Below are 16,190 nucleotides of genomic sequence, written 5' to 3' on the forward strand. Positions count from 1 at the left end.
TGCTGAAGGGAAGTATTAAGTGAGTACTTTTCCTGTTTGTTATCTAACAGTATGTATTGATGTAATATATTGTTTTGTTCATGAACAATATACTGTTTCCTTAAGGCTACTTCTTAAGGATTTTTGAATGAGATCGGTTAATCAAGTAGTCTACTTTTATATGTTTAACATGAATTGTTTGTAAAGATTATAAAGAAATCATAAACCAGGGTGTTAACAAAATTGTCTGTCATAGGTTAAACTTAATAGTATCCTTGTAATATCCAAAAAACATGACAAATGGTGGACAAACACCCTGAGTGGAAAATTATTTTTCCACTCAAGTAGTTAACTAGCTGACAACAGGAAAAAAAATGAGCTCACCTGAAGAAACAGCCAATCAAAATAGAGGGGGCGTTTCCAGAGGAAAAGATAAAGGTGTGCCAGGTGACATCTTGACATACAAGCAAGGACAAAGACAAGAGTGCAGAGCAGGACTTTTGGAGTGGAGAGAAAGAGTCTGAGAAGTCTTGAGAAGAAAACACATCAAAGGCAAAGAATTAAGAAGAGACAGAGAAGTGAGAAGAAACTTGACGATGTCTTCATTTGAGGCCCAGAGTCAGTCTCCTCCTCGATGTGGCCCGCAGTTTCCGAGCCTCGGCCAGGAGCCCCCTGAACTCAGCATGTACGGCGACTGTTACTATCCTCCTCCTTCACTGCCAAGTCCTCAGCGCACTACTCCTACCACCTATGAGATAAGTGACTACACCAGCTCCTCTTCAAACCCTTACCTATGGTTTAACAGCTCTGGGATCAACACATCGCCGTACCTGGCTACCACCGGCCCGCCAGGTAATCCCGGCCCTCCGTTTGTTCCTCAGCACTATGGCATGCAGAGGCCTTACCTGGGTCCACCTGGTGCTGGCGGTCCAGGAGGGGAACTGAGCTGGTTCTCCCTCCCTTCACAAGAAGACTTGATGAAGCTGGTTCGCCCCCCTTACTCCTACTCTGCTCTCATCGCCATGGCTATCCATGGAGCACCAGACAAGAGACTGACACTGAGTCAAATTTATCAGTACGTCGCTGATAATTTCCCTTTCTACAACAAGAGCAAAGCGGGCTGGCAGAACTCTATCAGACACAACCTGTCCCTTAATGACTGCTTCAAAAAAGTGCCAAGAGATGAGGATGACCCAGGTATGTAATTTTTGCATTTTGCATGGTTATGGTTGTGTTTTGAATTACTTTAATGGAATCTATTTACGTCTCTTCCATTCTAAAAGTCTTATTTTCCTCCCTGATAATTTAGGTAAGGGCAACTACTGGACACTTGACCCAAACTGTGAAAAGATGTTCGACAATGGGAACTTCCGTCGCAAAAGAAAGAGAAAGTCTGATTCTCTGTCCAGTGGAGATGGCAGTTCAGGGCCTCCAGAATCAGGTGACAGCGAGAGGGCCAGCCCTAAACACTCCAGCAACCCCGGCCTAAACATGTCGCCCGCAGCGGACAGGATTCCCTCACCTTCACTGTCAGGTCCCGGGCCGTGCCTGAGCAGCTTCTTATCTGAAATGTCTGGAGTCTCCACTGGGGGAACAAATGAGGTGGGAGGTAGTGGGTTGAGCAGACCGCTGCAGATGAACGTTCCTATAGATGGGCCACATAGACCCACGCAGCCAGGAAGCTTTAGTACCTACTCGGCCAACTCCAGTGGTTCAGAGTGGGTACCACAAGTTCCAGCTCCACCTGCACTCTCCTCTTCACCCAGCCACTCCTCACTAGGTTACACTAGCCCTATTCTCAATCAGTACAATGGCTCCAACAGTCATTTTTATCCTACACTGAGTTCTACAGGTGTCATCTATCATCGTGAGGGCACAGAGGTTTAGTAAGACATTGATGGGGGAGAAGGTGTTTGAAGAGACTCTTGATGGGAAATCCGTCTGGTTATTTTTTTCTAAGAGAGGGTCCGTTGTAGAAAATACACAAACACAAAGTGTGTTTGCGCTGACTGAGACAGTTGAGATCACCAAAGCGTGCGAAAGCTTCGTAAAAAGTCTTTAATTCCCACAGGAACAGCTTAGTCAGCTGCAGCGGACTACAGTTGTCACTCCCTGAAACCGCTCCTAGATCTGACGTGCTGACATCAGGCTATTCCACTGCTATCTATGATTCTCCGATGGTATCACCATTACAGTGCTCAGCATATTTAGAGTAGGTAAATTATTCTGTTGTCTACAAAGCATGTGTAGTTATTGCTGTAAAGTAAAAAACAAGTAAAAATGAGAATGTATGCCATGGTTTTTTTATAGTTCTAAAACAAAAGCATCTCATTGACCTACAGTCCTAACAGTAATTGCAGTTTGTAAATATGTTTATGTGTTGTGTAATTTTATACATGTGAGCTGTTGGTTTGTCGGTACAACTTTTATTGTGTAAAATGGATTTGCAATGTATGGTGTGTACTATATTTGTTGCATTTTGATATGAATAAAAGGTTTGAGTTACAGCTGCATTTTCCTTATTATTCATTTATTTATTTATTTATTTATTTTGAGATAAATAAATTACACTTTCCCGGTCACTAAACTACCCATAGGCAATCACAAACACTGACCAAAAAAAAGACAGAAAAATAAAATGATAAGCACTTCGTGACAAAAAAAAAAAATAGTCCTGTCTGAAAAGCGATGACCAGTACTGTGGAACCTGCATGTCGGTGTAACCTGATCTTTGTGTGATGGATAGTTAACTGATTCTCCTAAACGGTGAAAATCCACATTCCCATGCTGTCCCTCTTCCCTACTCTAAACACTAAAATCATTCTCTATCACACCATCTGTGCACACATACTGCTGACTGGATGCAAGCAGCTTCATTAGGGGAAAGGGGATCAACTGTAAAACAGCAGTAAAGATGCTGATGCATGAATTACCAACTAAATGAAACACAGCGGCTCAATCCAGTTTACATCATGTTCATTTGTTATTACCCGATGAATTTTAATACTGTCAAAACTGTGTACCAAATGAGAACAGTCCTAACAATAAACGAGAACTAATTAAATCAAAGTGCCAAGAATAAGCTTTTTATTTGTACATCAATAAATAAAACAAAAACGTATACATATTTAAGTGTTGTATACATTTTGGAGAAAAAATATAACATCTAATAAAGAAATAATACTTATTACAAAACTTTTGTAAACTGAATGTGCAACTTTAATGTAACTTTGTAAAGTCAGATCTATCCAAGAAATTGGATTTATATATCTTGACAAAGTAGTTCTTACCAGCACAGCCATATAACAAGATAAGTTACATTTTGTATTTAAGCACTTGGAATTTATTAAAGTATACATGTAAACTAGATTCGTGAAAATTTGAAAAATCCATCTACCAATGATAATTAAAAAAACATTAAAAGCGATGCCTATTGTCTTGGTTGTTTTCATTTGTTCTTTTGTTGATTTTTGGTATTTAAAAAGATCTAAACTCTTTGATCATTGTCACCCTCGGGCCTTTATTTACCCTGAAATAAAGGCAGCATGACACTCATTTACACTAAACACAAAAACAAGAAGAACAAGAAGGGGGAAAAAGAAGATGGAAAAGACACACTTTCAGAAACAGATCAGGTGGAACTTAACATCTTGGCACAAATGACAAAGTGTACGAGGTCAACCTGTCAAAATTTGCATAACTGATTTTAAAGAGGTTGCATTCACATGGGCCATAAAGTCTTGTTTTATTACTTGTGTCAGACTTGCTAGGATATCTGATTTAACTGTGTGAAAAATAGCCACCCTTATGCCAAACCTCAACTCTTCCACTCATTCAGGGAATTAGTCTTCTCGGAGACAATATGATTTCCAAGTATATGAAGATTCAGAAAAAGACAAAGAGACGGAAGTCAGAGATAAAGGTAAGAGGAGAAATGTATAGTCAGTATTGCTGCATATGCGTTCCAACATGTCGCACTTCTATCTCTAAATCCTTTGGCACATTGAAAGGTTCATGCAGCCAATTAGTTTATTTTTTCCCCCCTGCTCCATATCGTGTTCAGACTTTGTACTGGCAGGTAAATGTCCTTTTTGCCTAGTCGATTAAGCCTGAGTACTTTTGCCAACAGAAACATTATAGGACTTTTGTCTCGGAGACTCCAAAGGAGACTGTCATTTTAGGCAGACAGTTCAAAATCGATGCAAATTCTTAACTGTTTATCACATCAAGGCTGGAAATCATGTAATCTGGAATTCCAGGTGGAGCCTTTCAGATAATAAACGGTAAAACCTGAGGGATTTCACTTACAGACTTCTCTGAAACCAAAGTCAATTTTCTTTTATTGACACAATATGTTTCAGTATTTTGGAACTTCCCCATCCTCTTAGTCTGTTTATTGATTTAGACTGAACATTGTCTTTATGTGGACAGATCACGCACTCATCTTACGTGATATAACATCCAATTATTCTTTATTTCCCTCCTGGCATTTCTTCTCACCTGTCTTTATCTGTTGCGGAGTCCAAAACTGCACATCTACCAAAATAAAAACTTTTAAGAGGTGCTTGAATCTCTGTTTTTACCTTATAAAAATGACAGTGAAAGTGAAAAATTAAGCCAATAAGCACTTGTATTGACAACTAATCTGCATCTATTGTGAGGCACAGTAGCTTTTCTGTGTCTCAGGGATACCCAGTAGAGCGTCCATCAATCATACAGAGCTGTGAACCTTCTTTGCCTTAGGCAGTGGAAATATTGCTCAATAGAGTGATCCGATTAAAATCTATAAATCCTCATCTCCACCTGCCGCCTGGCTCGTGGCTGTCTTCCACACACCTGTCAAACTAACGGAACGCATGGCCCGTGTGTAGTGTTTATATTATAAACTGAGACAGAGAACGATTATACCAGAGCTGATGTGCATGAGAGATCTTTCCTGTCTGAACTCTCCTGATTATAAATGTGTGAGGGGTGGGAAAAAAAAATCACACCTCACTGTATAGAGAATAAGGTCTGGCAGGAATGAGTTCATGTTTATTCCTCCAAAGTGAGCAGATGCACCACTTCACCTTGAATAACTGCTACCTGAACAGAAAGCTAACTGCTGTGGTACCAAAGCAACCCAAAACACACACAAGGACACGCCACACGCGCCTTCTGTATTTACTAAAACAGTCATGTCCTGTCAAAGCTGTTTAGTAAACGGTAGAACATCAAGCCTGGAGAAATGTCATCATACCCATGGCCACAGCACTGTATTACCAGCTTGCTGTTATGTGTAAACACCTCCACACACGCCACAGGTGATGAAAGGAGGGAAATCGGTTTACGCAAGTTTTGAAAGTCACTCAGCACTCTTTTAGTTTTCAATGCTTTTCAAAGGTCAGTGCAAAAAGCTAGCTTTGTACGAGGTCTTACATCCCAGGATCCAAGTCCATGAAGTACTCTTATATTTAAAATTCTTCACATTTTTAAATTAACCGTTGACAAATGAAATGCCACTGATCCTCATGACACAAAGAACAGAAGACTTTAAGGTGTCTAAATAGTCTCAGCAGGTTGGTCCAAGAGCCATAGTCCATAGGAAAATTCCTTCAGTTGTCCCTAAGAAAAGTGTAAATCTTCGGCAGCTCCTTCCCTGTACTGCATCCCTGTGTCCCAGAGTCCAGAAAATAAAGCAGGGAGTGATCTGCACTTGTTAAACATGGTTTATATACACGATTTGGGGAAAAGTGAAGTTTGAAGACAAACACAGAAAGGAGTGAGACGGTGTGTATATATGAATCATTCCTATTTCCCCCTAAAATATTTTCCATGTCAACATGCAGTAAACATGGCGATATGAACAGGGCTTTGCTGAGAGGGAGGGAGATGAAGAAAGACGAGTGGGATAAAGTGTATACATACATCTCAAATCAGCTAAGCTGAATAAGTAATCTAAGAAATTGGAACAGCATCTTATGTAACTTGTGTAACCTTTTTTCCCGTATTCCCATTTTTTTGACCAATAGTATTTGTGAGCATTTTACTGTTGATCTGATGGGACTAGTTAATGGTAGATATAAAATTAACAAGTATCTAAAAGTAAAATCCACACTCGTGTCTTGTTAAGCGATGGCAGTATTAGTATTTTGGTCAGTAAGTCTAACCCTTTTAATCAAAACTTAAATATCAGAACTAGTGTATTGGAAGCATTATCAATCATTTTGAATCCATGTTTCCTGAGAACAGGATCTATCGACTTTCATTGTTATTGTTTTTTGACAATTGTAAGCTGGATTGCTGTAAAGGTTTTAGCAGATCATCATGCTAATATGGGATTAGACCTCTTTTTGCCTACTTTAATTCTTTGTGACATAGATTTAACAAGGTGCTGAAATCATTCCTCACATATTATGGTCATATTTACATGGTAGCATCACATAGTTTCTGCAGATTTGTCAGCTTAACATCCACTCTACCACAAAGATGCTCTGCGAGATTAAAATCTGACTGTTGAGACCTTTGAGCTCATTGATGAAATGAGATAATATGAGGTTTGTGACATGGTGCATCATCCTGCAAGCAGCCCCCTGACGACAGTTACACCGTGGTCATAAAAGGATAGATGTGGTGGCAGTAATACTCAGCTAAGCTGTAGTGTTTAAACAGTCCTCAATTAGTACTAAGGGGCCCAAAGCATGCCAAAAAAATACACACACCTTTAGACCACCACCATTAATGCAACGCAGGATGAATCAATGCTTTCATTTTTATGCCAAATTTTGAATCTGCTACTCAAATATCTCAGCAAAAATCAGGAGTCATAAGACCAGACAACATTTTTCCAGTCGTCTGTTGGCCAATTATGATGGTCCTGTGTGAACTGTAGTCTCAGTTTCCTGCTGTTAGCTGACAGGATTGGCCTCTGGTACGGTCTTCAGAGATGGTCTTCTGCATACTTTCTTTGTAATCACTCTTTTTTTTAGTTACTGCTACCTTCCTATCAACTCATAGAAGTTTAATGATTCTCCTCAAACGTCTAGTATCAACTAATTTAATAACTGATATTATGTACATAATAAAGTGACCAGGGAGTCAACATTGTAATGACAACAATGGATTCTATTTCTTGTATTATTATTGGTATATCAGTGTGGATCCTTTAATATCACATCAGAAGAGAGATGAAGGTGAGCTGAAGAGTTTGTGGACAAGACACTGAACTGTGATGTCTGCAGACAATATTGTGATCTGTAGTGAAATTAGGGAGCAGGTGGAAGAGACCCTGGAGAGGTTTCGGTTTGCACTTGAGAAAAGAGGAATGAAAGTCAGGAGAAACAGGTGTGTGAATGAGAGAGAGACAGGTATAACAGTTTCACCTGAGCTTTCCTTCTGATATACTCCCATCTAACTTTATAAGGTCACATAATGTCACTTATTTTTCTGTGGTTCTACTGTAAAGAGCATCAGTTCTAATCCTAAACCCTTCAGCATGAAGCAACCCTGTTACTAACAGCAGCTGAAGGTTACCTATAGCGGATTACATATCAGTTCTACTGTTTGCATAACAGGAAATGTTCTGTTGGCGTTGCATGCCTAGTAACATCTGACTGGTGCATCCCTCATAGCCCGTGTGTTATGACACACTCCTCTGAATTCAGTGACAAAAACAAGGTTCTTCACCACGCCAATCTGGTTAGATAGGGGTTTTCCTGATAATATTTAAGTCCAAGCAAATATTTTTCACATTTTAAAACTAAGCAACAAGTCAAAATCTTGAGTTTGAGGTTTATGTCAGAAACAAAGATCAAGTCTCTCTTTTAAAAAAAAAAAAAAAAAACCCCTCTGGCCCCAGTTTTCCCAAGTTGTCAAAACAAAAGCTTTTTTTTAATCATTAACTGACTGTACCTGCAGGCTGACAGTTTGTTATAAGCTCATTTGAGATCTAACAGGGTGATATTTTTCATCCCTCTTGAAGTGAAACTGTTAGGTTCTCAAGATGTGTCACTTCACTACTGTTCCATATATTATCGGTGTTTTAGCTAACAAGGAGTAAACTTCCTTTACGTTACAGCAAGCTTTAAAATCATGGTGATGAGTTTTAAGCATGCTAAGTATGACATTTTTTCAATTACCAAATACCAAAATAAGAGTGTGGCTGCCTCAGTGACAAGAACAAGGATCTTCACCGCACCCCTTTGGTTAGATATTTTAATTAATCACTATTAATTATGAATCAAAAATGAATGTCAGTTTTTTTAAAACTCTTTTACGACAAAGCCTGTGGACATTCACTGTTACAAACTATCTGTGGTCCACTTTCACTCAGGTATGTATGTATGTTTAATTATGTACCGTTGCTTCATATCGTAGTTATAGGTGAGTTTTAAGGACTGTGTAGCAACCTGGCCAGGTGTAGAAAGAGTTACCTAAATACCAAGAGACCATCTAGTGGTCATTGTAGGAACTTTTGAAGCTTTCTATTCAGTGTGTGTTTCCATGTGCTGTGATGAACTTGTTTTGTTTTCTTTAATATTTATTTCTTAATGTAGAGCTGCCACATTTTAATACTGTGTTATCTGCAGCAAAGATAGAGAAGCCACTTTTTTTCACAGCAACTCTGTTTTTTTGGTACTTGATACATTTTGTGGAGGTCGATGAAGGAATGTGATTGGCTACAGTTTCATTCTTTAGCATGAAAATGATCCCAAACACTTCAAATTCAGTAAGAAGAGACAGAAAAACAAACAATGGAACGCTATCAGTCATAGATTGGCCTCCCCAGAGCTCAAAGGTAAACTTTACAGAGAACAGAACAAAAAGCAGCCGACATCCAAACAAGAGCTTTGAAAGTCATTCAAGAAGTCTGGAGAACTGTTTTTTACTCCTTTCAATAAATCCTTGCACCTATCTCGTTTTCCTAATAAGATATAAAGAAGTGAAGGGTGACTCAAGACTTAGCTCAGTACTGTATAGCTATAATTTATTATATGTGAAGAAGAGTCACCCATATCCCATTTTTATTGTGTTATTGATTATGTTTGTGCTTGTATTTCAAACTGACAGATGTAGAATTTGACTTTGACTGTCTGATGTAGCAGTAGCCTGTGGCTGGATGGCTATTCTCAATAAGGATCACAAAAACTTTTATGATTTGCACATCAGTAAAACATAAACATAAGCTTCTTAATGATGAATTTCCACAGTAATAAGTAACACTAGAACATTAAAATAACAGTAGACAATTGGTGGGCTGTTCTGGGCTCTAGTGGTTTTGAGGTTAAAGATAAAAAAAATTAGGTAAGAGAATGGGAGAGAGCAGAGAGCCTGGAGGATTAACAAACGTGGGTAGAGGATGTGTCTGATAAGGTGCCACTGGTAAAGAGGAAAGTGGTGAGACAGCTGAAAAGCAAAAAGGATAGAAATTATATATAATAATATATAGACAAACACCACTAAAGTGTGACCACACAGGTAAACACCGGGGAGCACAAGTAGCTCCCAGAGCTGGAACAAATACATTTCATATCTGCACAACAGTTGTTAAAACAGAATATATTTTCCAGTCTATTCCACCAAGGACTCCAGAGCACAGTATACTGTTAGCCAGTGCCTTGTTTAAACAACAAGTACACTGACATCCAAAAAAGTAATCAGCAAGCATAAACACACAACACAAACCCATGTCCGTCCACATATATGGTGCATATGATGCATACATCTTCTATCACACTGGTGTGGAAGTTCACAAAAAAATTTGACAAAACAAACAAAAAAATATTAATATTTTAGGTGTCTTGAAGCATTTTCTCTCAAATTTGTACCAACACAGTCTGATTAACCTTATCAAATCATTAAGACTAAACTACTTTATGGCTCTTATCTAAATGCAGAAAGAGTTTCATTCTTGAATTCCAAGAAAACCAGGTGCATAACATGCAGCCAATGAGACAACAAGGCTTTCCACTTTTCCAGATTCCTGGAAATCTTATATTTCAGTTAGAGTGATGCATCACTCATATGACGTGGCAGGACCAGCGAGGAAGAATTTACTTGTATTTTTTAACCTTCACTCTTCATAGAAAGAACGCCATGTCAGCGTCTTTGTGTTTTTATAATGTCCATTACCAAGGAAATGACAGTTTCTACACATCTGAGAAACTCATGCTTGCGTAATTATTCTCGCTGCAGTAAAACTTTGTTTGTCCAGGCTGGATGCACGGTCATAGCCTTCTGAACCTTTGTGTTCCCATTGGGCTTGTTTTTTTCTGGTAAATAAGCTGGTGCATACTAATTGGTGTGCCTTTATCCCCGTGGCAAAAGGAGGAACAGTATGTGCGTGCGTGTGCGCGCGCATGTGTGTGTGTGTGCATCCATGAGTGAATATATGTGTGTGTGTGTGGGTGGATGAGTCTACCGCACCATGCAGATGAGTCTGATCCTACAGCTGCAGGAAATCCTTCCTTACACATCAGTGCAGCCAGCTTTGATCTTTTTAGACACCAGCCACTCCAACAAACAAGGTGGCTACCTTACTAATAATAAGGTGGACACCACATTCTTCAGCAGCTTACACTAAACTGATTTCCGCGAGAGCCTGCTACTCACCTAAGATGTTTAATCAAACAGTATAAACCTCTATTTAATTTTAACAAATTGTCCAAACGTGGTATAGATGCTTTGCCCGTTTTTTTTTGTCTGTTTAACTGTATTTTTGAAAGTTGCAGCGTGCAGAGAGATTTCTGAGCTGAATCAGAAGTCAATGGAAATTTACATTTTGGCACTACAGTATCAGTGGGAAGGACAAAAGGGGAATAATTTTGCAGTTCGTCTTTCACCAGCATTGTGAATGCTTTTGTGTTTGCCAACATTTGTCAATAAGCAATTTTGAGTTCCCTCCAACTCGCTTTTATCGCTTATATTGTGCTCGGAGCAAATACGACAGATGTTGTGAAAGTCGTTTTCTGCTACGTTCACTGGCCGCTGTTTACAGGAGTCCAGTTGTTAATAAATCTATGCTGGTGTTTGCGCTCTTGTTTTTAGTCCTTGATCAAATGCTTCTCGAGACAGGTAAAACTGTGTTGCATGGGTCACTATGGGACCTCAAAATACGTTGTCACAGAATGAGCCTTTTTGATGACATTAAATCTATTATTGAAGAGGAATGGGTGACTCACAGAGAAGTAGGGGGCAGTTATTTATTTTATTTAAGACACAACAACAACAATAACAATGAAATTATTTTAGACACACCACAGAACACAAGAAAAGTATGTTGACACCTTCATTCTTTCTTTTTATACCATCGCCCCATCAGCACAGATGAATTCCCTGTCCACCCTCATCTCCCCCCTGCAGAACCGAATGAGATGTCACCCAAGTCCAGACGATAACCACTGCTGACACCTCGACTCATCTGAATTTCAAGCAGAAAGGCAAAAGGGACAGGGCATGCTCCGGGGAGAAGGGGTGTTCCTGGAAGAAGACACTATCACTGTCAGTACGGTGATTTTATAAAGGTAAGTGGTGAGAGAAAAAATACATCAGAGTGGTTTAAACAGATCAATATTAAAGCCAGCAATGAACTGGCATGCTGTGTCTAAGGTAAGAGAGACAACCACCTGCTACAATAAGCTGACATAACCACCATTTTCAGCAGTTTGAAGTATCGAACACGGTCCTTTGACCCAGCTGAGAGATGACACGAATCAGCATTAAATCCTATGAGATCTGCCAGAATGGTTAATGGATTCACACATCACACATGATTCACTTTTTGAGCACTTTGAGCAGAATAACGGGACACAAAACATTTAACTCGATTGGCCAAATAATGCCTGACATCCAAGAGGAGGTAAAACACACAGAAAGCGATTGAGTTAGAAAGTGCAGATGGTTGGAGCGCAGTTTACCGCCTCAACACATAAGCATTACTGTACCTGGGGGGTCTCTGGAGATTTGTAAAAAACTGGATGTTGCAATGTTCTGTCTTAACGTAAACATGGACTCGTTTCCTCTTTGGCCGACTTTTTGTTGGGGTTAATAAACACAAAAGTGAAGCTTCGTGTGCCAACATAAAGGAAGGTTAAAATGTGGTTTGGATCAAGAACAGAGCTGAAGAGCAGCTGGAATTTAGTTTGTTTGTTTAATTGCTGATAAGGTATGAAAATTCCTGTATGGTTCATATGAAGCTACCGTTAACAGACGGTAGAGCAGGTCGATATGGGTTAACAGCAAGCCTGGCCATGTTCAGAGATTTTTTTAAAAAAGCAAACCACAGAATTTCTCATATGTCATACTTTGTTTCAAAAACCAGTGTGCAGCAACAACAGATTCTTACCCAGCAAGCACAAAAGCCAAGTTCGTTTCAATTTTTTTTTTTTTTAAAGAAAACGGAAGAAAAAATAAAAGGTACTCCCCCAGCCCTTATAATAACATGGCTAAAACGTGTGTTCATAGTTTTGCCTGGAGCTAAACTCTCCATTTAAGAATCTCTCCTACCTTGGCACGTCCTGGAGTTCATCCTAGCAATATTTTAGTTTCTACATTTTTCCACAATTATCCATCTGATTCCTACATATGATTGAAGTTTAACATTGAGGACAGAAGGGACTAAATGACTGAGTCAGTGAAAGCTTGCAAACTCAGATTTTGAGTGTTTCACATTTCCAAACAGTTGGTTAGTGTGATGACTTAGGGAACTATTGAAGTATAAAATTGAAGTTCTGGTAGAAAGGGAACACTTTTTGGTTGTTCCCATTAATGTAGAGATAATGTTTCTTTTTTTCTGTTTTTAAAACTTTTAAATCTTTAATAAGAATCCCAGCTCACCCATGGAGTAGAGCAAGCTGGAGCTCTGGCACGAGAGTGTGGCTCCTGGTTACAATAAATCCATTACAGTGTAATAAACAATGATGCTATAATATTATTATTGTATCACAGAAAATATCAATGCTAGTTTGATAAGGATATGGTTGGGGGCAGATAGGTATATATATATTTTAAATCATGAGAATAAAATGTTCCAAATCTTCTGTGCCCCAGTTACTATGACATAATATTTAAATATATATATATATATTTCAGGTGGGTGTCTGATGTTATACCAAGCTGCAATTTGTCTTTTCCTAAAGCTAATTATTTCACACTATTGGCTGGAATAATGAAAAACAAAACACGATTTGGGGTTGTTGTGCACAGTCCAGATGCCTTCCAATACAGATGCTTAAAAAACTCCCTGCAGCCATTTCAAGTGGAAGTCAGCTAAAGACAGAAAATAAGATGTTAACATCGAGGGAGTAAGCAGCTTATTTCACACTGGATTATTCTTTTTTACCCCTCCTTCTGGGCTGAATTCCAAATCCCAAGGAAAGCAGTGACACAACTGCTCTCCTAATAGATCCACTATGTATGAAGTGCAGCTCTCATTGCAACTGTACAGTACAGACAATGTGGTTCAAGATATAAATAGAAAAATATGCATTCACAGTAAAACCAAAAGTACTGTGTCTTTCAGAGCTAAGGTTTTACATATTAGGACGCCAGAAAAAATTATGTATTGATGATTTTTTGAAATACCTTACTTGTTTTCCTTTCCATCCATTCTGTTGTAAATTTTCTGCTGTGCTTGTTCTGTAGCATGACCCAGATTCATCCAAGATTTTGCTGTCAGACAGATGGTCTCACATTTTACTTTGGAATACTTTGGTATACAGAGGAGTGCATGGTCAACTCAATTACTGCAAGGTGTCCACATCCTGGGGCAGCAAAACAACCGCATCATCACCCCTTCACTGTGCTGACAGTTGGTGTTTGTGCTGGTATGTTGTGTTTGGTTTTCACTAAACTTGGTGTTGTGAATTACAGTCAAACATAGCTACATAGGTCTCATCTGCTTAAGGACATTTTCCTAGAAGTATTGTGTGTTTGTGTTTGCAAATCTAAGGCATGCTGCCATGTTGGTTATCTGTTGGCTTGTTTTTGAGAGAAGAGGCTTTCTTATACTCTTTTAAAGATGTCGTGAATATTCTTCAGGCTTTTTGATGGTGTTTTAAAACACTGTCGTACATATCACTGTATCACATAAAAGAAACACCACAGTCATAGCAGACAAACTAGCAAAGAACAAATTTTGATTTCTTATCACTAAAAGAAAATGTCTATAAAAATGCCTGAGAGAACATAGTTTGACAGGCAAAAAATAGCACTTTTTGGCAAACTGATGATTGAAAACACGCAGATGTCACTGTGGTGTGCAGTGTGTCCTTCAAACATTTGAGGAAACTGGACAAGAGGAGGAACAAAAGAGGAAGTGGCAGGGCTAAAATGGTCTCAGTGGAAGGGTGACGGTCAAGAAGCCATTCTTACAAGGCTGATGTATGCCAAATTACACAAGAACTGCACGTAAATTCAGTGGAAACAGGTGAGTGATGAACCCAAATTTGAAATTTTGGATCCAGTGTTCCTCAGTATCTATTGAGGATGTCAGGAGAGAGGAACAGTGTAAAATACTGCCTGTGGTTTGGTATTGGGCATCTTTTCAAAAATGATGAAATTAGGAGCGCAGAAAACAGGGTGTACTTCCTCTTTGATGTAGGTGAATTTTCATACATTAATTTTTCATCTTTTCAATTTTGAATCTTTTTAAAGCAAAAACAAGACTTTTGTGTTCAGAACGCCAAAACATAAACTATTGTGGGTCATCTGAGCTTTGGGCATAGAGCCCAGACTGAATTTTAGATGACTTCTGGTTGGCTTGCACATTTTGCTTATCGCTGGCAAAATAACATGTATAAATAAATAAAAGATCTCAGTAGGGATTCTTATATTTAATAAATTAATCATGAAAATCTGTGTAAAGGCTTTAAAAGACCAGAAAACCACACAGCTTGTTTTGGTATGATACTGATTCAATGTTATTGTCAGTTCTTATTCAAAACTGTGAGTATAGAGTGTGGTTCTCTTGGGCTGTCTAAGCAGTGTGAGAGTTTCCCATCGAGCCATTATTTTTTTCAGGATGCTTCTAATCCTCAGAGAGTCAAATTCTTAATCATTCTTTACTGATGATCAAATCCAGTCGCGGTTAGCAGTCTTAAGGTTGCTTTGTGCTGCTTTCCCAGTCCCAAACAGAAGGGTGTGCCATGCTCTGTGAGCATTGTTTTAAGAGCATTTTAATTATACTTTTGTGAATATTCTGCTCTTCAGAGACCAGGCAGTTTACATCACAAAAGTGATAGCTTGCAAAAAAGGGATGAAAAGATTTCCTCCTAACTTTAACAACAAAGACATGAAAGGCAGGAAGATGTGGGAAGGAGCGAAGATGAATAATGAATCTGACAGTCTGTGTATACGTATATGAGTTTGACAGGAGTGAATAAAAGCTAATGCACTGGCAAAGGTTGGAGACAGGACTTGAGCCAGGAGAAACCTGGAGATCAACAAGTGCGATGACAGAAGGACGATGTAAAGAGAAAAAATTTTAAAAATTGTCACAAAAGAACGTCAATAAACTATGCCTCAGGTGAAACCCAGGGAACAAGTCAAGCGCCTTGGCAAGTAGCCCTAAAAGAGCAAAAACAAAAAGTTGAATGACAATTTAATGTTCATATCTGAAGAGAGAAACAACAGAAAGCACTTTATCCACCTCTCAAGCAGATACGCAGTCACAGGGAGACATGACAGCACACTCAGAGCAGCGGCGTCTACGCCACATTAATTCATATGTGTTCCTCCTGGACATGGCAGCCGTCACAGTCATTTAGGAGAGATTTATCTGTGTCCCTCTCATGGGCAGTCCTGTGACATTTCCATTTGTCGCATGACAGCAAATCACTGGGCAAATGTGGCGGCAGTGACGTTTCCATTTTCTGGTGCCTCAGTGCAGATTCTGAGAAGCTGAACACTACCTGAAACATGGTGTCAAAATGCTTATCCGTTCTGATAGGCAGTGAAAAATAGAGAGACAGCATGAGTAAAGACAGCGAGGCAAAGAGATTTAGAAGAAAGAAAAAAAGATGTAGGTTACGCAACTGGGGTGGGAACGAAACCAAAGTGCAGAATCAAGTGTTTTGGTTGGAAGGATGATAGGAGATGATAGGGAACAGCGTGCAGACAGATAGAAAGAAGAAGAAAAAGAAGCTCAAGGTTGTAAAAGGTTAACTTAAATAAACATAAGCAGAGCAAGAAGAGATAAAAGAAGTGAGTGACACATGAATTGCAGAAGGCTGCTG

General features: G+C 39.1%; 1 protein-coding gene across 1 annotated transcript; it reads left to right on the forward strand.

The window, feature by feature from the left end:
• Positions 1-30: 30 nt before the first annotated feature.
• On the forward strand, positions 31-2,486 carry foxi3b (forkhead box I3b). Its single transcript, XM_031733346.2, has 2 exons — positions 31-1,176; positions 1,289-2,486. Exons 1-2 carry the CDS (start codon positions 576-578, stop codon positions 1,864-1,866), a joined length of 1,179 nt encoding a protein of 392 aa, XP_031589206.1. The 5' UTR covers positions 31-575; the 3' UTR covers positions 1,867-2,486.
• Positions 2,487-16,190: the final 13,704 nt, after the last annotated feature.

Source organism: Oreochromis aureus, linkage group 2, assembly GCF_013358895.1.
Source record: "Oreochromis aureus strain Israel breed Guangdong linkage group 2, ZZ_aureus, whole genome shotgun sequence".
In the NCBI taxonomy this organism is placed as follows: Eukaryota; Metazoa; Chordata; class Actinopteri; order Cichliformes; family Cichlidae; genus Oreochromis; species Oreochromis aureus.

Bases quoted from the DNA above. Each gene is read 5' to 3' on its own strand.
- foxi3b (XM_031733346.2), top strand. From the start codon at position 576: ATGTCTTCATTTGAGGCCCAGAGTCAGTCTCCTCCTCGATGTGGCCCG. The intron at 1,177-1,288 runs GTATGTAATTTT...CTGATAATTTAG, and splicing joins AAGAGATGAGGATGACCCAG to GTAAGGGCAACTACTGGACA.